Here is a 26,284-nt window from a genome sequence, read left to right as displayed (position 1 = left end):
GATTCGGGGCAGGCTCTGTTCTGGGCCACATTAAATTTGAGGTGGCCGTTCTGCCTTCAAAGGGCATGATGAGGAAACAAACTGACTATGTAACTCTGGAATTCGCCCTAGTGCTGGGGAGTTGCGTTTGGGAGGCGTGAGCAGATAGATGATTCTTCAGGAAAATTGATGGGTTGTACTCACCAAAGGAATGTACGAAGAGAAGAGAAAAGGTCAAGCCAGCATCGAAAGGTGAAGCAAGATAGGCCAGGGCGGCTGAAAAGGAGCAGTTGGTGTCGGGGTTGGGGTGGGGGAGTGTTGGCAGAAAATTCAGGGAACTTGTCTCAGTAAACTGAGAACTGTTCTACCTAGAAAAAGCATGACCAGTCAGTTTCTGAGCAAACAGGTAAGGGAGAGCTGTTTATGACTTAAGTAAGAGGAGGATCTGGCGGGGTAGGGACATAAACAAGAAAGGTGTGGGTTAAAGGCAGGAGGCAACAGGTGTTGGCCTTCTTGGTGCTTCTCCCTAGTGGGGAAAGAGTTAAGACACGGGAACACGTTTTAAATAGGGTTTAAATAGGTTGTTGGTTCTTCTGGGACTGGAAAGCTGCTTGTGAGCTGCAGTGTGGGTGCTGAGGGACTTGAACCCAGGTCCTTTAGAAGGACAGACAGTGCTCCTAACCACTGAGCAAATGCTCCAGCCCCACTAGGGCAAGTATTGCTGTGAGGTGCAAAAGAAGATGGGAAAATATCCAGTTTTGAGATGGAAGCTATACGGATGGTTCTGGATATCTAACAAGCCTTAGTGGCTTTAACTAAGCCCTTCTAGTCTGTTCCATGTTTTCTGGTGAGGAATTTGCTCAGAGCTTGGCTCTGTGGCTCATCTGCTTGGTAGCATTGGCTGAAGTCATAGGTAAGAATCAGCTTTGACTGGGCTAGATTGAGAACTCAGGTGACTTTGCTCAATGGCTGGTACTGCTCTGAGGAAGGCCAGATGGTCTGTTTCAGGCACTTGACTAGGCCTCCTCAGGAGAGTGATCAGCCAATTAGATACGGCACACGGTCTGTTGTTACCTGTGCCTGGAAGCTGCATAGCGTGACTTCTGCTGTGTTCTATAATCAGTTTAACCATGGGCCCACTCAGATCTAGTAGGAGACACTTGAGATGCCACCTCTTTGTGGGAACACTGGTCAGTACTAGAAAGTATAATCAGCACCCCTACCCAGGCTGAACACACTTCCTGGCTGCATGCAAAAGTGCCAGGAAGCTGGGAACAGCAGTCATACTTGGAGAGTGGAGATTGCAGGAGTGGAAGGGCCTTCAGAAGTCTCACGGGGACACTCAGAAGGCTGGAGAGGGGGCACTCTTCTCACTGAGGCAGGAGGGAAGCAAGTCACAGAGAGGGCAGACGCAGGGGTAGGATGATGTCGCACAGCTCAACAACATCCAAATGAACACACTGACTAAGGCTGAATAATGAGAGCTGAGAGAGAAGAAGAAAAAGCATGGTGGCTTCTGGGCTGGACACTATATATGTGTGTGTGTGTATGTGTGTGTGTGTTTATGTGTATGCATGTATATATATGTATATATACACACACACATATATACATACACACATACATACACACACACACACACACACACACAAAATAAGAGTGGCAGGGCCTTCCCCTATCATGTGAAATTATAGTGGACAGGTGGGAGTGATCCCTCTGATAGAGCGTTGTCCTCACAGCAGACCTGAACCTAATGCGATCTCAAAAGCCCAGGACTGCAGTGACCCCACTCACCTGTGTCATGGCCGTCCCAGGCTGCAACAAGGGCAATGTCAGAGCAGGCTGCAGAAACTGTGGCTACCCTGGTCATTTGACTTCTGAGTGCTGTAATATCCTCTTAACCACCGAGCCATCTCTCTGGACATAATAACAGTTCTTTAAAAGCAGTCTGGCAAGATTCAGCCCTCAGAAATTTACTTGATAAGCAATGTCTTTTTGAAAATGATGCAAAACGTGTTTGTAATTCTTTTTGATTACGTCTATTTATGTGAAGTGGGAAGCAGGGCACATGCTAAACATAGCGTATATGTGGAAGTCAGAGGGCAAGTTTTAGGGAACATACTCAGGTCATCAGGCCTAGTGGCAAGCACCCTCACCCTCTGAGACATCCTGCTGACTTATATCACTGTAATTGTTGTTCTGAAATTTCTTTCAAGGATTTTTTTCTCTCTCTCTCCCTCTCCCCCGCCCCCCCCCACACCAATCATCAGAGAGTTTTGTTTTGTTTTGTTTTTAATCACTTGCTAAAATCACTTTATCGTCATCTCATTACTGACCTTAGTCTTGGATATTTCCAAAGATTGGATCCTCATGAGAGTAATGCAGTTGTGTTGATGGTGAGGATGTACTAATGTAGACAAGACCTTGCTGAGGAGTTCCAAGGTGGAGGCACTCCGAGGATGTTTTGGACAGCACCAGTGTAGAAGTTCACAGGGTTCATAGAATTGCACCATATTTGGCATGACTGGTCTCTTGTCTTCTCCCCAGCAACACTTTGGGGACCCACTGACTCTCCCCCCATGTCCTTCATGCTGTATATCTATACCTTGTACATCTATATAATGTATACTGTATACCTATATGCTGTATATCTACATACTGTATGTATGTACACACACACACACACACACACACACACACACACACACCCCGTGTTTCCATCTACTCAGCTTGCTGAGCTAGAAATTTTAGGTTCAAGCTTAACTCTATTCCCTCATTGTACAAACTCCCTTGCTCAGGGTTAGGACAATCAGGAACATGTTCAGTTATGGGTTTCAGAAAAACTACTTAATAATGGCATAAATGCACTGATGCTTAGTGAATCGCTGAGAAAAAGCCGCTGTTCTTGGCCAGTCACAAGTGCCGGAAATGAATAGGAGCACCAGTGTCCAGGCAGCTGCAAGCTACTGTTGTCCCTTCGGTGGCTCCACATTGCCACATAGGCTCTCTGTGTCAGAGAGAGGTGTGCTGTCTTAGTGCCCTTTTCTCCTTGTGCTTTGCCTTCAGGCGACAAGACGACTGCAGAGCCTCCAAGCATTGCAGCCACGTTCAGGACGGCATGAGCTGGAAAGGTTACGTAAAAACAAATAGCACTGCCGTTTCATCAAGGTAAGAGATGGTCACAAGGGTTGCCAGGACATAGCTCAGGCCCCACTGGTCACAACTAGGTCATATATATACCCCTATCTGACAGGACTGTCATGATTGGTGTAGAGCAGTGAACATCCACCGTTGGGGTGAGATACATTGACTCCATGGAAAATCAAGTTCTGTTACAGAGGAGGAAAGGAGGCAGGGCGGTGGTGGCACATGCTTTTAATCCCAGCACTTGGGAAGGATCACTGTGAGTTCGAGGCCAGCCTGGTCTACAAAAACAAGTCCAGGACAGCCAAGGCTACACAGAGAAACCCTGTCTCGAAAAACAAAAAACAAAAAACAAAACAAAACAAAAAAACAGAAGAAGAAAGGAAAATGGTTTTCGCGTGCATCAGTCCTTGCCACAGCAGCAGACACTGTTTGGCTTTGCGATGGCTTGCCAACGTCCTTCTACCCCTTACTCTTACCTACTGGCTGAGCTCTGGCCTGGTCTCTGGCTGTTATTAGATTACCACAACAGCTCTGAACTGCCCCTGCCCCTTCCAGTGCGGCCTGCCTTCCATTGCTCCACCATCAGTTGCCACACTTGCATTTTGCAGGCCAAGCTTATGGTGGGCCACTGTGGAGAAGGCCATTGCGTAGTTTTCTTCACTGATGACATCTGCCAAGCTTGACTAAATTCCTTGCTCCCCTCTCCACTTGGCAAATCTTTTGTTGACCTTCAAGGCTTTAGTCTATTTCCCCTGAGAGAACTTTCTGATCTTCTCTAGCCTCTGCTATCACAAACGTTCCTTGGCTTCTTGGTTTTGGGTGTTTTTTCATTTATTGTGTTTGTGCTCATTATACTGCATGGCAAAGTCTTTGCTCTGCCCAAACCTTAGCCATGACCCTGACCCTACCCCTAACCCTGTCTCACATTTGTTCATGCACTTTGCGTAACCTTAGCAGCTAGCACAGTTTCTGACACATCGAGCATGCCCATGGAAGTGGCAGCCACTTGTTCCCCAATATCCTCTTTCACCACTTATACCAGTAAAATAACCCTGACTTCTAGCTGAGCCTGTGGCTGCTTCGAATAAAGAGCAAAATACTTCAAATTCCCTGGAGGAGAGTTAAAGCTGCATGACATGCCTGGAGCCACAGCTGCTTTGTTGGACCAAGAGGTGGCTTTGGGACTACAAGCTGTACAAGGTGGAGCCAAAAGATGAATGTATACACTTGCCTTGCATTCTGATGTGCAGTCTAGCATTGTCTATATGAGGAGGTTTAGGTGGAAGAAAGAAAAATTTCCCCCAAGAAGAGACTCAATAGCAACACACAGGCACACACAGACACACAGACACACACACACAGACACACACACACACACACACACACACACACACACATACACACACAGAGACACAGACACACACAGACACACACAGACACACACACACACATACACACACACACACACTTTAAAGTAAGTTGATTTAGACTTGACATGGTGTCACATGCCGGTTAGCCAAGCACTCAGGATGCTAATGCAGGGGAATCTGGAGCTTGAGGCCAGCTTGATTTGAATAGTAGGAGTCTGAGAATAAAAAAGAACAGAGGTGCTGAGGTTCGGGATGCAGCTCAGTGGTGAGAGCTGGCCTCTGCCGGCAGAGCTCTGCACTCTATCTCCAGCCCTGTAAGGGGGAAGAAGGTTGTTATAGTTGAATTACAATAGCAGAACCTTACACAGGTTGAAAATGATTGGTTGCTAGGTCTATTTGGTTCTGACATATATTATGTCATGTGGGTATTTTTAAAAAAGATTTCTTATTTTAAAAAGTTTAAATTATGTACTTGTGTATGTCTCTGTGGCCCCTCTTCCCTCCCCCTGTGGCTGTTTGGGTCCAGACACTTATCAAAATGATAAGACCTGTTAATTAAATATCTGCTGGTGTCGGCTTTGTACTCTTCCATGGTCATCTGGGCTAGGGGTAGCTGTTAGTGCAACACACACACACCATTAACAGTGGACATGCGCTAAGCTACTAGTAACATGTGCATGCCAATTCCTTTTTATGATATACAGTTCTGAGAGCATCATTATAACACAGAATACAAATGTGCTTCCCTCAGTCCCTCTTCTCCTCTACAAAGAGTAGGCAGGGTATGCCTCGCAAATGGCCTCATATCTGACTGACTACATGCCTGTCTATTTCCTGCCGCCCAGTGGTTTTGTTTGTGATGCTCTGTTCTACAGGTTACAAGGAACAGGCTATTTAGGAGCTTGTTTCCAAACATTCATTGGTCATTTGCTTTCCTGATGAGCACGTGACCCCCAGCAGCAGCTACAAAGGGTAGAAAAGGTCAGGACAACATCTCAGTCTACTGTTCCCCAAAGGGACTTGGTCCCCCAGGGAAAGTTGTTGCTCTCTGTGTGATTTGGCATCAACCGTTTGCTAGCAGCCGAGGTTTGGGCCGAGTGTTTGTCACAGATCCCAGATTGGGGTTTGATAGCCTTTCCCTCCATCTTGAGCCCACCCCTGACTCCAACTTGCAAATGAGTGCCACATTGGACAAGTACAGAGACACTTGGCATCTGAGGAGTTGTGTGACACTTGGCATCTGAGGACTTGTTTAGTAAAAATATTTGTCATTTGAAATCTAATGTAAAGTAATTGGAGGGGCAAATGCCACGATTTTATGGATTTCATCTAAATATGTTTTGTGAACAATCAACTCAGGTGTTACCTTGTAAATGTAACTTTTATTCGCCAGATGCAGTTGTCATCTTGGAGGCTTACTGCTGAATAGGCTCACCCTGTCCAGTTCTTTCTGAACTCTGGCTGGCTGGTTCAACTCAGCTGTTCTGGCTCAAACCCTTCTCCAAGGTCACTGATTCAAGCTGGCTTCTCTTAGGTTCTCACTGAATTGCTCTGCTCGGTCCCAGACTAACTCTGGCAACTTATTCTAATCTTTTTGTTCCTTCTTGTTCTCTAGCTTCAGCTACCTCCGCACGACCTCAGTGCACGGCACTCACTCAACTGCCCAACTCACCTGCACTCAACTGAACTGACTAAAATGCTCTGTCCTCCCTCTCTTTACACTGCTCTCTTAAGTCATCTGTTTTTAAAAAAGATTTATTTATTTATTATGTATACAGTGCTCTGCCTGCATGTACACCTGCATGCCAGAAGAGGACATTAGATCACATTATAGATGACTGTGAGCCACCATGTGGTTGCTGGGAATTGAACTCAGGACCTCTAGAAGAGCAGTCAGTGCTCTTAACCTCTGAGCCATCTCTCTAGCTTCTGTCTGTGAGAATTGGGTGTATCCCGTCTCTGATTTATTCTGTCAAATTTTCCTCTCATCAGTCACTTTATCTGTCTCTCAATTAGACATCATTGTTTGGAATTAACGGTGTGCCTGTATTCCAGCCAGATCACACAGACCTAGAAGGTCTTTGGATGTGATCAGAGAAGCCATGTTGCTGGATTACAATTCCTCTACTGGTGGCTGGGGTCTGAGACATGTGTCTATTGCTGGGATAAAGAACATGACTCTCCTAGTTACAGTTAGTTGCTGTGATGAAACACCGTGACCGAAAGCAACTTGGAGAGGAAAGGGTTTATTTAGTTTATGTTTCCACATCACTGAAGGAAGTCAAGACACAAGCCCCAAGAGGACAGGTACCTGGAAGCAAGAGTTGATGCTGAGTCCATGAAGGATGCTGCTTACTGGCTTGCTCCCCATGGCTTACTCAGCCTGCTTTCTTATAGAACTCAGGATCACCAATCCAGGGATGGCACCACCCACAATAGGCTGGGCCCTCCCTCATCAATAACTAATTAGGAAAATCCTCTACAGACAGACCCTGTAGAAGAACTTTCTCAGTTGAGGTTCCTTCCTCTCAGATAGTTCTAGCTTGTGTCAAGTGGACATAAAGCTAGCCAACACAATGAATAAAACAACTCGGAAGGGAAGAGTTTATTTCATTTTATAGCTGTAGTACATCACGAAGGGAGGTCAGGGCAGAAAGGAATCCACTGTCAAGATTGACAGCAGGCCACAATGAATGAAGATTCTCAAGGGCCCTCACTACTGTTCCGGCCTTCCTTTTGTGGAGTTCAAGACAAGGAGGAATTGGTTACCAAGGGACATAGCATGGGCAGGTCTCTGTTTTAATCAGGAGATTTGGATTATGTAAGCCTTGGCATGTTGCACGTGCCTCTTCATGCATAAGCTACAAACCATATGCCTTAAACTATACTTAGGCAGAAGATGGTAAAAAAAAAAAAAAAGAAATTTTCCCTAAAAGTTCACCTGGGGACATGGTTTTGCTTATTGTTCATACACCTCCAAATAGTTCAGCCTGGCCTGAACTCAGCCTCCTGAACCCAGCCATAACTGGGAAGATGTTTGAATGGAACCTGTTCTAATCTGATGGTCAACAGGGGAAGAGACACTTATCTGGAGAAGGCTGTGCATGCAGGTCAGTACAGGTTTGGGGCTGTAGGTTGCTAGCAAGCTTCCAAGTGCATTACTAGAATCTCAATCTGTCTGTCTGTCTGTCTGTCTGTGTGTGTGTGTGTGTGTGTGTGTGTGTGTGTGTGTGAGAGAGAGAGAGAGAGAGAGAGAGAGAGAGAGAGAGAGAGAGAGAGAGAGAGAGAGAGAGAGATGTAAACAAAATAGGGTCCCATGTAACTATACTATTCTCCACACCCCCATGCCTCACAAGGATGCTATCGTGAATAAATACAAGCTAGGACTCCTGGCACAGAATCTTTGAATTCACCTCGAAGATCAAGAGCGGTGCTGGGGAGTGCACTTTAGTGCGCTACTGTCACATTAGCTGTCGCATGAGTCTTTGCATCATAGGTATTGGCAAATGAGTGTTCTCCATGCCACAGGGTTTCTAAGCATTTACTAGCACACCACTCCTAAGTCTGTGCGATGGAGCTTACAGTGCACACCTGACTGAGGAGGGGACTGGACATGAAGCACAAGCAGCAGTCCTTACTACAGCAGCATCGCCCCACGTTCTCTTGCCCTGGGGGCAGAGCTGACAACAGTGAAGGCCGTCTTTTTAGCATGGAGTGTAAATGACATAGCCAGAGGAGCTGGCCCAGGTGACCAGGCTGTGCTGGCACTTGCACAGGCCTCCTTCCATGTGCCTTATAGTGCCTTGGTGACTCCATCCTGGTTTGGGGCTTGTGTTTCTGACAAGTGTGCTGGCTGAGGTTTACAGTTCAAGTAGCAAGGCCTCAAGTGGTAATCAACGTGGGCTTAATACTTGGCCTTTGGCTTTCGAGAGCAGTGAGGGAATTCACGTGTGATGTGTATATCTTTGGGAAAAGAAGCACTGGTTTTACTTTTTTTAAAAAAGTAGCAGAGGTTGTCAGGTTGGCGTGGCTTCCAGTCCTGGTTCTATGACAACCTCCAGAAAACTGAATGACATGCCCCTTTAAGTACCCCAGCCACCTCCCGTTCCCAGAATACCCCACCGTTACAATGTTATGTTGCCAGGAACAGTGTCCACGCTCTCTCCTAATAGCTATATGGCACACTTGGGATCCAGCCAGGCACTGTAGTCAAACTAGCCTCCCACTGCCAGTACAGTGCCTTCTCTGTTCCAGGCCCTGTGGAAGCCACCACGGCCTTCAAGGGTGATGCATTGTTTGCACCATACCACATAGGCTTTGGAGCTTCCCTTCCCAGAAGTCCTCTGCTCCCTCACACAGGGCTGTCTCCTCCTTATGGCTCACTTTTTCTTGTCATACCACCACAAATGTTGGGGGCACTCCCAGAAGCTTTTTACTATACGTTCTAGTCTAGTGGCATTAAGACTATGCTCCATGTGACTCTGAGCTCAGAACTGGTTTAATTACTAGGGTCCTGTTCTTCATTTAGCCAAAGAGTTTCTCTGAAAAGAAGTCTGAGAAGTTACCATATACACTTAGGTTTACAACTACAGGGACAAGCTCTGAAATTATGCTTCGCCACCAGCCAAAGAGCATGTATAGACTGGACCTTGGCCCCCGACATATACGTAGCCGATGGACAGCTTGGTCTTCACGTGGGTCCCCTAGCAAGTGGAGCAGGGGCTGTCTCTGAGATGGTCTCAGTTGCCTGGCTTTGGATCACTTTCCCTTAGCTGGGCTGCCTTGTCTGGCCTCAGTGGAAGACGATGAGCTTAGTCCTGGTGGGACCTGATGGGTTTGTAGGGAGGTGGGGTCCCTTTTTCTGAGGAGAAGGGGAAGGGGAAAGGCGCAGGAGGGTGGGAGGGTGGGAGGGTGGGACCAGGTGGAGTAGTATGGAATATTACTCAGCTATTAAAAACAAGAAATCCCCAAAATTTGTGGACAAATGGATTGAACTAGAAATGATCATAATGAGTGAGTTCACCCAGAAGCAGAAAGAGTCAAATGGTATATACTCACTTATATCTAGACACTAGCCCAAGGGGCATGTCCCATGAAAGTCTTCACTTACCAGGAAGGTGGGTCAGAGGGGTGGACATCCTATTGGGACTTTAGGTGAGAGAAGCATGGGAGATGGGGAGATAGAAGAATCAGGGGGTCCTAGAAACCTACAAGAAGAACATTATGACAGTGGATCTGGGCCCAGGGGTCCTGCTCAAACTATGGCACCAGCCAAGGACAATATGGGAAGTAAACTTCGAACCCCTACCCAGATCTAGCCGATGGACAGGACATTCTCCACCATTGAGTGGAGAGTGGGGACTGACTTTCACACGAACTCTGGTGCCCTATTTTTGACCACATCCCCTTGATGGGGAGGCCTGATGGCAGTCAGTGGAAGGATAGCAGGTCACCAAGAAGAGACTTATACAGGGGGTGGAGGTTCCCCTCAGTCACAGTCATGGGGGGGGGGAAGTAGGGGGAAAGTGGGAGGGAGGGAGGAATGGGAGGATACAGGGGATGGGCTAACAATTGAGATGTAATGTGAATAAATTAATAAAATATTAAAAACTTCTAAAGAAATAAATAAATTATGCTTCATGCATGTTAGGCATACATCCTCAGACCAATTGAAATGATTTTTAAATTACTTTAGGAAATAATTATTGCATAACATCTTGGCTTCTAAGGCCACTGACTAAAGGACTAGCTTTCAAATGAAGAAACTCCTTATTTCCTTACTGTTTAGGACTCAAAATCTAAATTAAGCAAAACAGAACCTTTTAGTGAAGGTATTTCTCTGTCTCCCAGATCTCTTTGGTCCACCTCTACCTTACCCATCTAACTCTGGGGCAGCCAGTTTCCCAAAGCTGATAACACTTTCCTACCAGTATGAGTTTGATATGGGGGTGGGTGACTGGGAGTGGTGGCCACTGAGCTACACAGGACCTGGGGGTGGTGGCCACTGAGCCACACAGGACCTGGGAGTGGTGGCCAGTGAGCCACACAGGACCTGGGGGTGGTGGCCACTGAGCCACACAGGACCTGGGAGTGGTGGCCAGTGAGCCACACAGGACTGGGAGTGGTGGCCAGTGAGCCACACAGGACTGGGAGTGGTGGCCAGTGAGCCACACAGGACCTGGGGGTGGTGGCCAGTGAGCCACACAGGACCTGGGAGTGGTGGCCAGTGAGCCACACAGGACCTGGGGGTGGTGGCCACTGAGCCACACAGGACCTGGGAGTGGTGGCCAGTGAGCCACACAGGACCTGGGAGTGGTGGCCAGTGAGCCACACAGGACCTGGGGGTGGTGGCCAGTGAGCCACACAGGACCTGGGAGTGGTGGCCAGTGAGCCACACAGGACCTGAGGGTGGTAGACACTGAGCCACACAGGACCTGGGGGTGGTGGCCACTGAGCCACACAGGACTGGGAGTGGTGGCCACTGAGCCACATAGGACCTGGGGGTGGTTGCCACTGAACCACACAGGACTGGGGGTGGTTGCCACTGAACCACACAGGACTGGGGGAGGGTGGTCACTGAGCCACACAGGACCTGGGAGTGGTTGCCACTGAGCCACACAGGACTGGAGGTGGTGGCCCCTGAGCCACACAGGATCTGGGAGTGGTGGCCACTGAGTTATACTGGACCTGGGAGTGGGGGGACATGGAGTCACACTGGACCCAGAAATAGGGAACACAAAGTCACACAGGACCTGGGAAGTGGGGGACATGGAGTCACACTGGGCCTGGGGGTTGGGGGACACTGAGCTTCATTGAGTGGGATGTTGACAAAATAGGCTTTGGATCTGGTTCCACTGCTTCTCAGTGATACAACCTCAGGGTAATTTCCCTTCTGAACTTTCTGCTCTTCAGTAGAAAGAGTAGAAGAGCGCTTCTTGCCCCCTATGGGCTGGTGTGAGAATTACATGGAAGGAGTCCTACTACCATAGGTTTAGCCCTGATAGGGCTCACTAAATAAAGAGGTGCCCTCAGCATCCAGCTATCAAAAGTTGAAGCCTTGGCCCTCCCTTTCTCTGGATATATATTTCTTTGTTTTCCGGTAGTTTCTCAAGCTCTAGAAAAGACAAGACAGGCCACAGTAAGGATAGGGAAGGACATCTGATGTCCATCAGTGAGAGAGGAGTTGAAAGCGAAGATTACGAAAGGTTCTTAGCTGACCTCTGAGGACTCAAGGTCAAGTGCACTCTAATGTCGTGGAGGAGGAGCTGGGATCTTGGTGTGCAGAGCCACATGACCGCCTGACTGACTCTTCTTTCATAGCAGAAAGAATGTTCACCTTTAAACAGACAGCAGCAGGATAGGACACAACTGGACTGTATTCAAGCCCATATAAAACTCAATTTCAAAAGTCATATAAATAATACAATGCAGATTTCAGCATCTATGGCACATAATACAGTAAATTGTGGTGGTGGGCAAACAGTTTAAAATTTCACCAACGACAAGTCCCCTGATCTTTTGTATCTTCTCACACCAAATGATTCCTTTGATATTTTGCTGTGTAATCACAGGAGAAAGGCTACTGAAAATTGCATAACGTTTGGATAGGATGCAGCCAGTCCCTCTGAGGATTTCATGGAAACATCAACCAACTGTGAAAAGCTAAGGAGGAACTGACCTGAATGCCTGGGCTCTGGTAAACTAGGGAAGCCCCTGGGGATGTGTAATCAAGGTGACACGTAATCAAAGAGGTCATTGTGACCAGGGTCTGAAAGAGCTATCTAAGCTCTAGACTGCAAATGATTTTTGTTTGGGAAAAGGTCTTATTATGGAGTCCTGGCTGGTCTCAAGCTCACAGAGGTCTGTCTGCCTCCTGAGTTCTGGCATTAAAAGTGTGTATACTACACTCCAGCCTAGTGTAGTGTACCAGGGGGTTACTGTGGGCCCTGTCTAGGAGCCAACAGTAGAGCCACGGACAGCCTGGGATGTTTCCCTTGTTTACTGCATGCACTCTACGCTGGTGTCTGCATAAACCATTCCAAGTTAAGTTCTTTGTGATGGGAGCCAAGATCTTCCAAATGCCTAAAGCACTTCTGAGCTGAGCTGAGCCCCAGAAACTCAGTGGGTACCTGGAAGGCCCATGAGAACACACCTCTAAGGCTAAAAGAAACCTCCAGAAGGTTCTTCTGGCTCAGGTCTGTGGTCTCCAGCCAGGACTGTCTCCTGACTCCTGGCATTGCAGAACTCTCATTTTCCCAGCGGCTTTGTTGGGAAACAAAGCAACAGCGGAGGCTGCAAGTTCTCTGGATTCCATCCAAATAAATTGCTGAAACGTGCAGCCTAGGAGGGTGGCAGAGTTCAGGTAAAGCTCTTGCTCTGCCTGTGCAGCTCGAGCCGTTTGTGCGGAGAGAGAAGGCTGTGTGTGGACAAAATAAAGCATCTCCCTTTAGCTCCGATGCTGTGTTCCACCTACTCAAAACCCACTCATTTCTTCCTACTGAAAATCCAGAATATGACATGCAGGCAGCTGTCAAGGGCTTATACCCACAACTGGGCAGGGCTGAGACTGCAAACAGTAGCCTCCTCCGAGAGTCTGTTACTGTCTCGTGACTTACAGAGCTGAGGATGTTTGGGGAAATGGCCAGATTCATAGAAGCAGACTAAGCACCCAGAATTCTGTGGAGTATTGAGAAGAAGACTTCTTTACCACTCAGACCAGCCAGGGCTTGGGAAGCAGCCAGTCAGAAGTCCCCAGGACTTCAGCATGGGGGATTATAGAAACAGATCTACTCTCCCTTTTCTTCCTTGCCTGGAATGGAGGCCTGACTGGACTTGGGAATCCTGCCAGCAGTGGGGTGTTTTTTGTTTGTTTGTTTGTGAGTCGTTTTTAACTGTGTGTGTGTTTGTGTGGGTGAGTGCAGGTGCTCCTGGAGGCCAGAAGAAGGCATACGATCCCTAAGTACTGGGAACTCAACAGAGGTCCTCTGGAAGAGCAGCAAGCCCTCTAACTACTGAGCCATCTTGCTAGCTCCGTGGAAGGTACTTTTTATTCACAGAGAGCTGGGCCAGCTTTCTTGAGACCCGGCCCAGTACAGAAGCGATTGAGTTGTGGGGTCTTGGCTAAGACCGGGCTCTCCTATATCCCTTCAGCACCTATGTCTTTAAGAGAGACTTCAACGTGCCTGTGGGATTCCCTGGGAATGGAGCTTCTAGGGTCAGCGATGATATGAGGGCTAATGATTAGACCAGATGGCCAGTGGTCACGCGAACCGATGTGACAGCCACTGTAAACTGATGATGCCAAAGACCACCACAACCCTGATTCTCCCCACTCATTTCTTTGACCTCCAAAGAAAAAGGGTGTGGAGACTCCCTCTGCCCTTTTGGCAAGATGAGAGCTATGACTAGTTTTGTTAAGGACTTTGTGGACTGGGATCCATACTTGCTGGCTGTTGCTTTTAGCCCTTCCATTCTCACTGCTGACTTACCATGAGGCATACACGCAGAAGGTCAGCAGCTGCTTGGTTCTTGCATGTGCCTGCAAAGCCACACATCTGGAGAGCCATGCTGGGCCCCAGAGCAGCCACAGGGTACCTACCCTCTCTCTCTCTCCCCCACCCACTTTATAGGAAAAGCAGCAGCCAGAGCCCAGTCTACTGCTGGCAGTGCGAGGCAAAGCGAGGAAAGGGGATGGGCTGGCAGTGTGTTCAGACGAGGCAAGCATCTGGGCATCTGGTGGTGGGAAGCGTATGTCACGCTAGTCTGGAATCTACACATTGGGAAAGCCACAGATCCTGTCCATCCAGGAGGGACTCCGAAGTCCACGTGGGCCAGGTAGGCCGGCTTCACTTCAGTCCTGACCGCCGGTCAGTTTGTGAAAGAGGTCCTCATCGAGCGTTTCATTCTGGTCCTTGGATCGGGTGGACAAGAAAATGTAGCCCCCGATGTACTCGTGCACAATCTTGCAATCTGCACTTAGGCAGGTGAACGCGATGGAGACATTCTGGTCAAACTCGATTGCCACCTGGAAAAGTAAGCCATGGGTAAACTTAAACTTTGCTCTTTGCGCCCTCTTGTGGTATCAGCTCTGATGCGTGCCTGGTAAATCACTGGGAAGTTTCCTTAGGTCCTTCGTTCTTTTAGAGGTAAGAATGTCCCAATACAAGGAGTGGAGTAGCTGGGTCTTGAGGAAGCCCTATTCCCAGTTTTCTGAGAAAGCGCCAAAGTGGTTGTAAGAAGATGCTCCACCACACAACAAGGACATTCGCTCAACCATGTTCATAGCAGCCTTATTTATAGTAGCCAGAACCTGGAAACAACCTAAATGTCCTTCAGTCAAAGAATAGATAAAGAAACTGTGGTACATTTACACTATGAAATACTACACTATGGAAATCCCGAAATTTGTGGACAAATGGATGGAACTAGAAATGATCATACTGAGTGAGTTAACCCAGAAGCAGAAAGACTCACATGGTATATACTCACTTACAATTGGACATTAGCCCAAGAGGCTTGTCCCATTCAAAGTCTTCACTTACCAGGAGATAGGGATAGATGTGAGAACATCCTATTGGGACTCTAGGTGTGAGAAGTCTGGGAGAATGGGTAAATAGAAGGATCCAGAGGGTCCTAGAAACCTATGAGAAGAACATCATGACGGGTGGATCTGGGCCCAGGGGTTCTGCTCAAACTACTGCACCAAGCAAGGACAATACTTGCAGTAAACATCAAACCCCTTCTCAGATCTAGCCAATGGTCAGGACATTCTCCACAGCTGAGTGGAGAGCAGGGACTGACTTGGACATGAACTCTGGTGCCCAATACTTGACCACTTCCCCGTGGTGGGGAGGCCTGGTGGTACTCAGAGAAAGGATAAGCAGGCTACCAAGATGAGACTTGATAGCCTATGAACATATAGTAGAGGAGGAGGTCCCCCTCTGTCACAGACAGAGGGGAGGGGAACAGGGTGAAAGTGGGAGGGAGGGAGGAATGGGAGGATACAAGGGATGGGATTTTAAAAAATAATATATAATAATTTTTAAAATAAAAAAAAGAATGTCCCAATCACTCCCTGTGTGGAGGGGCAGGAAGCTTCTCTTTTGTTTTTTATTTGGTGTTTGGAGACAGGGTTTCTCTATGTGGCCTTGGCTTTCCTGAACTCATCAGGCTGGTTTTGAACTCATGGAGATCCACCTGCCTCTGCCTCCCTGAGTGCAGGGATTACAGGCATGCACCACTACACCCGGCTGCTTTGGGGATTCTTTAGGATGAAGTCTCACTGTGTGTAGCCTAGGCTGGAAGCCCTGAGCCTGCAGTGATCCTCCTGTCTCCACCCCGAGTGCTAGGATTACAGGCCTGAGCCACCATTGCGGGATACAGATTATTTAATGGAGAATAAAACAACCTGCCTTAGTTTGCCAATGGCCACTGCCCTTTATCCCTTCCTACACTAAAGTCATAAGTTCTAAACACTACAAGACTTAGAGAGTGACCTGTCCTCCCCTCACCTCTACCCTGTAGTTCCATGCAGAACTGTAAAGACGACTGACGTCAGTTCCTACTCCTGGAAAGCAGTATTAAAATGCTTTAAGGTGTTAGATCTACGTTCTGACCTTCACCCTATGCACGTGTGTCTAGACGGTTAATAGTTCTGAGAGGAATCCATCCAGCATTCTGAAAAACGGTGTGGGTCTCTTACGGCTCCTTCATGTTGTTGGAAAGACGAGAATGGAAAAGGAAAAATGGAAGATAGCTCCTTTTGTATTTATTTGTGTGTGTGTTAGGGAGTGTGTGTGTGTGTGTCAGGGAGTGTGTGGGTGTGTCAGGGAGTGTGTGGGTGTGTCAGGGAGTGTGTGGGTATGTGCGTGCACCTGTGTGCTGCCATGTGGAGGCCGGAGAACAAGGTCAAGTGTTTTCCTCTGTCATTCTCTATGTATTCCTTCAAGACAGGGTCTGTCACCGAACAAGAGCGCCATGTTTGAGCTAGCTTGGATAGTCAGCAAGCTCCTGGGATGTGCCTGGCTCCATTCTTCAGTGCCGAGGTTACATGTATTTATAGTTGTGCCTAATGTTTTACATGGATGTTAAGGATTCATATCCAGGCCCCTCGAGCTTATGCAGCACGCACTCTTTACCGCTGAGCCATCTTGCCATATGCAAGGCGGATTTTTATACCAGCAGCATCCAACTGTTCTGCACCATCAGTAGGTTATATCTAGACTTTTCTATGATGTACACTTGGCATTGGCCTAAATATAGTTCCTAGGAGTTGAGATGATGGCAACTGTTACACAGCTGTGGGCTCACGAGCTCATGTCATAGGACAAGTTTCCCTTGGTCATCTCTGGGCATGTCTATCGCTCCTTCAGCACTATTCCCCTCTTGGGCCTGGACTGTTCTCTGGGCAGGCAACTGAGCCTGTGGGTCCACAGTCAGTTCTAGCTCCTGGCAGTTAGATGAGGCTTTTATGGATTTGTTTTCTACGGGGCTTCATCTAATGTAGTTTCTGCTAAGCAATGATTGTGCTCAATCATATATAATCCTGTGGTGCATTTATGAAATTGGAACAAACTACACAGAAGGTTGGTAATCTATGTGGAGTCTTCCCAGATGCTAAACCAATTGGCAGTGTTAACTGAAGAACTCTGGGCCTGGACATGTTAGGAAACTGTTCAGAAATATATGGTAGCATGTTAGTAGGCAATTATTGTATGTCTGTGGCTCTAGAGTTCTAAGTATAAAGGCACATTAAAAAGAAAAAACAGAGTAAAGCGGAATCTCTGAGAATGTGCATTTATGGATGAGCTTGGAGTATGGGCAACTTCCGCCTTACCTGGCGGATTTCCCAGTTGACTTTCCACTGCCTCATATTGGCGAATCTCCATGTTGTAATTGGAATCCCAGTGACTGCATCGATTCTAATCAACCTGTTATAGGAAACGCCCAGGATGTCATCTTTCTTGATTCCTTTAAATCTGAAAATAATAGCATAAATTAAGAGAACAACTGTTATTATTATTATTAGTTGTATGCACAATGTATATGTGTCGGTGCAAAACACACCTGTGAAGGTCGGAGGACAAGTTCACTTTTATGTAGGTTCCAGGGACCTCAGGTCACCAGGCTTGTGTGGCTTTTACCTGCTGAGCCAGCTCACTGACCCCACATACAGTGTCTTAAAGGTCACCTAATAACAGTTCTAAATTACCTCAGAAGAAAAGGCAACGAGCAACCTGCTTCCTAAAGGAGGGCTATTTTATGGTGATAAAGAAGATATGGAGAGTGGGAGGGAATTAGGCTTTCCCGAGACACTCTTTAAAAGAAGATGATATCAGAGGAAAGTGAAATCAGAGGAAGTCAAATCACTTCATACAAAATTAGCGCCTCTGTGTTCTAGGCTTATGGGGTAGAATATTCCTGACCAGCAGGGAGTGAAGAACATGAATAAGTGAAGTCCATGTGCCAGATAAGACAATAGAAAAAAAAAAAAGCAAAACTGGATAGGGAGTTCTAATATGAGGTTATTACCATGTTAGATAGAGGTCAGAGAAGGAGGTGACAGAAGCGGAAGAGTCAATGCCTGGGGCGAGTGAGCTACACGGACATCTGGAGGAAAAGTACTCCAGGAGAAAGATACAGTCACTTACATGTATGAGGTAAAGACATGTATAGTTAAAGACCGCCAGGAGGTCTGGGTGGCAGGCACAGAGGAAGGAGGGCAGAGGGATGGACACACAGAGCTCAGCTGTAAAAACACATGCTGACTTTGAGAGGCAAAGACTCTAGGTGGTTTTTAGCAGATGTTTAGCTGTCTTAGCTGCTATCTTGGAAGAATAACTGTAGCTGCTATCTTAGAACAAAAAGCTAGAGGCAGAGAGACAAGGGGAGGTCATAGTGACAGTGAGATTTTGTGTGTGCTTTGAAGGCAGAGCTGGCAGGATTTGTGAGTATACACAATGTCAGTGCAATAGAGGCCACAGAGTCAAGAATGACCTGGGGCGCATTTGCAGGAAGAATTTCCATTTAGTGAGATGTAGAATAATTCAAGGAGGGGCAGCTTTAGTGGGGGGAAAGAATAGAAGTTTTGGGCATGGCAAGATGAGATGCTAACTCATTAGACACTGGACATTAGATGTTTGGTTGGGTGAATCTGCAGTTTAAGAGAGGGTTCCTGGCTTGAGATACACACCTCAGAGCAATCAGCTCCTCAGATAAAGGAAGGCAAAGAAATGGCTGAGCCCCAAGAAGGTGAGTATAGTTTGGGGAGTGGTTTAAATCCCATGGGCGTGTGTACTCCAGTATTCTAAGAAATTGGGGAAACAAGAATGAATCATGAAAGGAGAGTAAAAGAAGTGGCCAGGGCAGAAGGGGGGTAACTAGGGAGGGCTGCTGTGTTGGTACAGATGACCAACTTTGACAAGTCCTGGAACTCTTTTTTCCCATAGAAAGATATGGTCTCATCTGTAAAATACCAGAAGGTAATAGCAGATATGCCACACAGAGTATTGAGACCCGGCAATCGGCCATGATCCACAGGGGCAGGTCTGTATCTGGAATGGCTGGGCACCATAATATGTGTGTTTTCTAGGACATCCATCTAGAAACCCAGAACTGGACAAAGCCACACAAGGGCCACCCTGTGAAATATATGACAGGGAGAGAAATTTCACATGAAGCGAAGTCACAGGTGGCACTAACTCAGGAGCTGACAGTCTCCTTTAGGCACAGGTTGGCCTAAAGGAACATAGTTTCTTTGTAAAACCCGAACAGTTCCTTTCCTACATGTGGCTGAGTTCCACGGAGTGCTGACTCACTGAGCAGAAGGCATGGAAGATTCTTAAGGGCCGTCAAAGCAGCACTCGGGCCATTTGTGAAATGACAACTTTCTAAAATAAGGAGAACGTGACATTCCAGACTGAGAAGGAAGTAGGCGCTGAGAAAGCCCTCTGCAGCTGAAGGGAAGGGAAAGCAAAGCAGACCCTGTAAATCACCTGACAAGGTAGTAGGTGAGGCCGAACTCAGGTAAGGACTGCCAGGCCTGGATGAACTGCAGTTTGGCTTCGACCAGAGGCATCTGGGCCACGTTATGGTGAGCTTCCAGGATCCGGGCTGCCAGCTGAGCAGAAACAGGAGATGTCAGAGCCCGCTTTCCACCTACAGATTGCTTTGTGGCCCCATTCTCCTTGCTCCAGATCCCCAGCGAGAACAATAAACACAGGTCTCCCCTGAACTCTGCCATTAATTATTATTATCTTAATTAATTATTAATTAATTCACTTTGTCCTTTCTGCAGAGTTGTGAAAATCACCAACTAGAAGGAGGGCGAAGATCAGCCAACACACACACATACACACACTTCTTCTTCTTCTTTTTGTTTTGTTTTTGTTTTTGTTTTTGTTTTTTGAGACAGGGTTTCTGTGTTAGCCTTGGCATGTCCTGGACTCACTTTGTAGACCAGGCCTGCCTCTGCCTCCCGAGTGCTGGGAATAAAGGCGTGTGCCACCACGCCCAGCCACACACACACTTCTAAGGTTCATGCAGCATTAATTCCACTGGAATAGGTTCACCGGTGCAACCTTTAAGTCACTCAATGGAATCAAGGGTTTGATTCTTAATTTGTAGGGACCAAATAGTTTCGTCCTTAATTAGGTTCAACCTGGGACTATTACTATATTTAATCAGCAATAAAATAATTTCTAACAAATTCAACAGCAGGTCTACCACATTGTCTACTGCCCAGCGCATAGTCAAATTTCTCCATTAACCTACTTTTTCATAAGGACGGCCTTAATTGAATAAGTCCCTCCTTTTAGAGTTTAAGTACTGTATACAAACAACCAAGATGAGAACCTGTTTAGACTTGTGCTTTTTTGCACAGCGAGGCGATACTAAACATTCCGGATTCATATCCATGCTCTCGAGGCTGGAAGCCACCAAAGGTGAAGAGTTCCGGTTTTTCATCTTCAGGAATGAAAGGATGCTCACGACCTCTGGCTGGTAGGAGCTGTCTGCCATGGTTTTACCCTTCGATGCCAAGATACAGGCAGCCATCCACCGGGCATATTGATCTTCCTGTCACAAAAACCAGAGAGCTTAGAAGCAAGTTCACCTGTGGGGCCACCTTGCCACAGACTCAATGGAGCTTGGCTCTACAGTTGATCACAACCAAAAGGTTAAGAAGCAATAGTGGGAAAGCTATCGTCTTCCAATCAAGAAAAGATGTGATGTGGCACATATTCTAAGTGGCTGTTAACCACTGAACATATCAGCCAGCAAAAGTTTGTGAACATGTGTCCTGTCAGCTTTGAAGCATTGTGCACAGGGAACTTTACGTGTGCAAAGGTGATGCAAAGGGATAAAGGAGTCCCAAGAGTACTCGTGTGCACAGAGAACACACATGCACACAAAACAAACAGACAAACAAACAAAACCTGGCTTTCATATGATGTAATTATATCAAGCCAGTTAATACCGGCCTGGAACATCAGACAACCCCAGTGAAATTTCAGATGTTTTTGGAATGTCAGTGCAGTACCACTGACCATGCCTGTTACAGAGCAGCAGCTTGGGATACTATCTCTACATGACTGCTGTTTATACAGTTCTATAGAGGAGCCTTCAATTTTGCAGTAATGTGAAAACATGCTTTAACGATCATTATTTTTCCCTTTCAGTACAGAATTCAATACATTACATATAGTATTTAGTACTTTACTATAGATTTAGTAATAGGCGACTTAGCCTATGTGTAGGCTGGTGTATGTGTTCTCAGCCTGCCTAAGGTATGATAAACTGGGATACTTATAGATGTTTTAAATTTGATTTTTGTCTGAACAGTAATTTTAAGTTATGATGTGTTTATGGGATTGAACACATGATATATAAAAAATCAACAAGTGTCTGTGTATTTTGCTTAGCGTTAACTTTGTTTGTTTATTGTGTGAGGGGGTGGGTAGGTGCATGTGTATCCCAGTGCATGAGTGGAGGAGGTTAAAAGACAAGCCGGGGGATCCAGGGTTTTCCTTCCACTGTGTGCATTGTGGGGATCAACTTCAGACCATGCAGTTTGGCATCAGGTACCTTCACCCACTCAGCCACCTCATCAGCCCCTGCTCTTAGTCTTAATAAAGATGGCATCCATTGGCTTTACTTACATGGTCACATCTCAAGTACAGTTCATTCATGCCGTCAGCAACAGGGATTAGTAACTTGATTCCAAATTTTCTCCCCGATACATTTACATCAGGAACAATTTCACACCCTGAAAAAAAAAAAGCAGGCACAGAAGAGAATGCTGAGAAATTCATTGTAATAAGTATCAATGCATATCCACAGCAAAGACTGACCATAAGTCACAGCTGGAGGAGCAACCGATAGCAATAATTCAAAGAAAACTAAATAGGCTTATAAACAACATGGATAAGGAAAACGATTTTACTATGTTCTTTAAAAATCAATTGCATTTTGTTCATTTTTAGGATGATATTGGTTATGTTGTTAGGAATAATTATAAATACATAACTTTTTCTTTTCTTTTTTTTGAGACAAGCTCTCAATGTGTCCCAGGCTGGCCTTGAACCCATAATCCTCCTACCTCAGGAAGTTATCACTACCCTGGCATAGCTGAGCACGCTGGCTGGCTAAATAAGTCAGGGAGCAGAGACACTGATGTGCTGATGCACTTTCAGACATCAGAATGGGTACTAATGTAATTAAGAATGAAACGCATTTCTTGGCATTTTTTTTTCCCTCTTCTGTAGTGCTTGGGTCTGAACCAGGAACCTTGCACAAAAGCACATCTTCTAGCACCAAGCTACACCCCCCCCAACCTGTATGCAACCTGTTTTTGAGTCAGAAAGCCTCCCATGCTGAGTGAGACGGAAGTGCATAGCACAATGTTCCTGCCCTGTGATGAAGAAGAGCTGCTGTCTGGCAAGCAGCAGGCTCAGAGCTTCTTCTGGATCCTTCTGGAACCGTGTTTTCAGTCTGTGCCACAGTGAGGCGCAGGAAGCTCTTACCTCTGATGTTTAGTTTTTCTATTGGCTCTCCTTGTTCAAGTTCCTTATTTTTAAAGTAGGCTATAGATGTGTCTTTAAAGACAAACCAGTATTGCTTGAAAGCTTTTAACATTAGCTTCTTGGGCCTGCGAATTAAAGTACAGCAAATATTTAAACATTAGTCAGAATCACAGAGCACATTACTACACTGTGCTACTGAAAATATGAAGCCAAGTCGGTGATGGTGAACGTCTTGAATCCCAGCACTCAGGAGGCAGAGACAGGTGGATCTCTGTGAGTTCGAGGCCAGCCTGGTCTACAGCATGAGTTCCAAGACAGCCAAGGCTACACACAGAGAAACCATGTCTTGAAAAAAACAAAACAAAACAAAACAAAACGTCCCAAACCAAACCAAAATGTCCCAAACCAAACCAAACCAAACCAAACCAATAACAACAGCAACAGCAGCAGCAGCAGCAGCAGCAACAACAACAACCCTTTTAAGCCTAAACAAAAATATAAAGTGAATGGAATGTTCAGCCCATTTCAAGAAAGGAAACTGTTATTTAAAACCCAATGGATTTCTCTTAGCTGTGATAGCTGAATTGTGATGCCATAGCCCCATGTACATGTACAAGTATTTGTCGAGACAAAACTACTAACTTCCATCTTCTCTGAAGCCAGTCACTTATGTAGGAAAGTTAAGTAGAATATACTCATTTTAATATTTTTAATAAGTATGTTTCAAACTCACTGTAGCTCTGTTTAGTGTGGGAATATATGCTACCAAGTTTTAAAAGCATTCAGACATTTTATTTTCTTTTATGGTTTTAAGAACTGAACCAGGACCTGGCACACTAGACAAACATTCTACGTCCTCGGTCATTATTGTGTTTATAAAACCACTTTATTGGGGGGATAGTGGAGGGGAATGAATGAGAAGAAAGTACAATGCCATTTACATAGGAGGATGCCATTATGTATTGCTTTGTATACCAGTATAAAAATTACTGAGACACTGTATTGAGGTATCACCAACATTATAAAGAGCTGTGCATACTTAATGTATACACCTGGATGAGTTTGGGGATTACCAATGTGAAATCACTGCCATTAGTGCCATATACATGTTTGAAGCCTCTCGTGGTTTTTTCATGCCTTCCTTCCTTCTATTCTATTCAGCACAGGAGCTGTTAATTTTCTAGCAAATTAGAGGTCTCTGCTGTAGAGACCTCCGGGACTCATTTATCTTACAGGCTGAGTCTCTGTATCCTTTGGTCACCAGCCCATTTCCTCTTTATTCCAGGCCACACCACCATGCTGCCCTATGCTTCTATACATTTGATGTCTTAGAAACACAACGTTTGTCTAGTTCATGCATGGCATGGTTATTGGCAACAGGGTAACCATGGAAACATTGCAGAATATTATAAAAGTGTTATGTCTGGGGGCTGGAGAGTAGGCTCGGCAATTAAGAGCACTTGCTGCACCCACAAAGCAGCGCACAGCCATCTGTAACTGTTTCCATGGGGTCCCGCGCCCTCTTCTGGCCTCTGTGGGCACCAGGCGTGCACATGGTGAACATAATACGTGCGGGCAGAACACTCACATGCATATAGTATGAAAAAAAATCTAAAAACTACTATCTTCACAACATTACAGTCTTTTGAAATCTGGTTATATTATTACTTGTTCTTTCAAGCAGCAGTCAGAGTGTTTACTGCTTTGGAAGCATGTGGTGGCTTACAAGTGATGAGTAAAAGGTCATAAGGTTGGGATACTTAGTTTTCGCAAACAAAACATTACAATATCACAGGCCTTTGCCTACATGTGAAGCCAATGAGTTCCCCTACCTGCTCCCTTCACCCCAGGATTTTTGAGACAGGGTTCCTCTATATAGCCCTAGATACCCTTGAACTTGCTCTGTAGACCAGGCTTGGCCTTGAGATTTAGAGAGTCTTATGGGAGGACCAAGCATTCATGTTATTACCCATTTCTTTATGAAGCATTGCCAAGATCCTCGGATATTTTTAAGACTCCTGTCTTGCATGGCTCATGTGTAAGTATAACTAGCAGCCCTTGCTGAGGTGGCTTGCCTATAAATAACTTTATCTGCAGCATTCACGGAGCCATTTTATCTGCTCCAAAGTGGCACTGCTATCAGTGGCGGCACCTTGCGGCTTTGCCCTCCTTCCTGTTCTCATGATGTCATTTACTAACAGTGCCAAGACTTCTAAATCTGCTTTTCTCAAATGTGGAATTTATTAGGATCATGTTTGTGTGGTACATACTTATGGGGTATATAGGAAGCGGACCTGACAGGTTTGGCTGAGAGCTCTCTCAGCACTGTCTGGGCCTCTTCCCGTCTACACCGGTTGCCCGTGGGACACGGCTGGGACGCTACCTCTCTGTTGTTTTCCTGCAGGGAGTCAGTCGTTTTCTCCCTCGGATCTCTTATCAATGGTTGGGTTTATCAAGATTTACTGATTTATTGATTTATCTTTCCCAAGACCCATGATCTAATGAATTTAAGAACTTTTATTATCAAGACTTACAAAAAAAAAAAAAAAAGAAAGAAAGAAAAGTTTAAATATTCTCTCTCGAATTCTTCATTCTTTCCAAGTCTTTCTTCTAGAACTCCCAGTAGATGCAAGTGAGGCCTCCTTAGTTATTTAAGTCACATTTTACATGTATGCCTTTTTGGATTTTCTTTGATGGTATTGAATGATTTAATGGTTAATATATTGAAACAACTAAAATTCTTTTATTAGGCATCAGGTTCTCACTATGTAGCCCAGGCTAGCTTCAGACTTGCAGCAGTCCTCATGTTTCTGCTTAGTAATTTAATATTTCTACGCTACACATTTTGTCTTCAGAATTACTCTTTGGATCCTTTCAATAACTCACATTCTATTTTGCCAGAATTTTTACTTTTAAATTTCCTTACTGATTGTAATCATACTCACTAGATAGTTTCTTAATATTTTATCATCCAAAATTATTAATGGCCCATCAGCTCATGTGCTATGACTTTTGGCGGCAACTCACATTGTTTTCCATCTGAAGTATATCTGCATCTCCCTGAGTATTTTCAGCACTGCAGTTGTGAAGGCTTTATGGGTCTTGTGGTCCCAATCAGCTTCGGTTTAGACTTCCCTTATCGTTTGGTGGCACACATCTTTAACTCCAGCACTTGGAGGCAGAGGCAGGCAGATCTCTCTGTGAGTGTTAGCAGGGCCTGGTCTACATAGCGAGTTCCGGATGAGCCAGAGCCACACAGTGGCCTGTCTCAAAACAAACGATCAAAGCAATGAACCCAACAAAGCAAAACAACGGATACCAGCCCCAGGGCACAGAAACCCAATTCCCATGTGGCTGCGGCTTCATTTGCAGAACTAAGTTTCTTTCTTTCTTTTCTTTTCTTTTTTTGGTTTTTCGAGACAGGGTTTCTCTGTGTAGCCTTGGCTGTCCTGGATTTGCTTTGTAGACTAGGCTGGACTCGAACTCAGATCTTCCTGCCTCTGCCTCCCCAGTGCTGGGATTAAAGGCGTGAGCCACAGGTCACTTCCAACATGTCCTCTCTTTGTACACACTAGACCGTCTACAGGGAGAGGCTGTCTTTGTTCGTTTTGCTGGCTGTACTCTATTTGGAGACTACGGGAACTAAATTTCTAGGTGGAATCATTATGCATATTTTGTAAAGCTATACTCGCCACATCAAATTACTCCCTCCCCGCCCACGCCAAGCTCTGAATATCATTATACTTTTCAGCTGTAGTTACAGGTACT

The 26,284-nt window shown here is 45.9% G+C and overlaps 1 protein-coding gene across 3 annotated transcripts in view; it reads right to left on the bottom strand.

Moving 5' to 3' along the window:
• Positions 1 to 11,848: 11,848 nt before the first annotated feature.
• The window catches only part of FERMT1 (FERM domain containing kindlin 1), a 35,392-nt gene continuing 20,956 nt past the window's right edge, over positions 11,849 to 26,284 (bottom strand). For all 3 annotated transcript variants that reach the window (XM_084777256.1, XM_084777257.1, XM_084777258.1), the window contains 6 exons: positions 22,517 to 22,641; positions 21,653 to 21,759; positions 20,349 to 20,570; positions 19,490 to 19,614; positions 17,332 to 17,473; positions 11,849 to 14,520 (listed from right to left, as the gene is read on the bottom strand). In XM_084777256.1, coding sequence (XP_084633382.1) covers positions 14,347 to 14,520; positions 17,332 to 17,473; positions 19,490 to 19,614; positions 20,349 to 20,570; positions 21,653 to 21,759; positions 22,517 to 22,641 — 895 coding nt within the window. In that variant the 3' untranslated portion in view covers positions 11,849 to 14,346. The remainder of the gene's footprint in view (positions 14,521 to 17,331; positions 17,474 to 19,489; positions 19,615 to 20,348; positions 20,571 to 21,652; positions 21,760 to 22,516; positions 22,642 to 26,284) is intronic.

Source organism: Acomys minous (genome assembly GCF_964271855.1).
Source record: "Acomys minous genome assembly, chromosome: 3".
Classification (NCBI taxonomy): domain Eukaryota; kingdom Metazoa; phylum Chordata; class Mammalia; order Rodentia; family Muridae; genus Acomys; species Acomys minous.
This window is presented reverse-complemented; position numbering and strand designations above follow the sequence as displayed.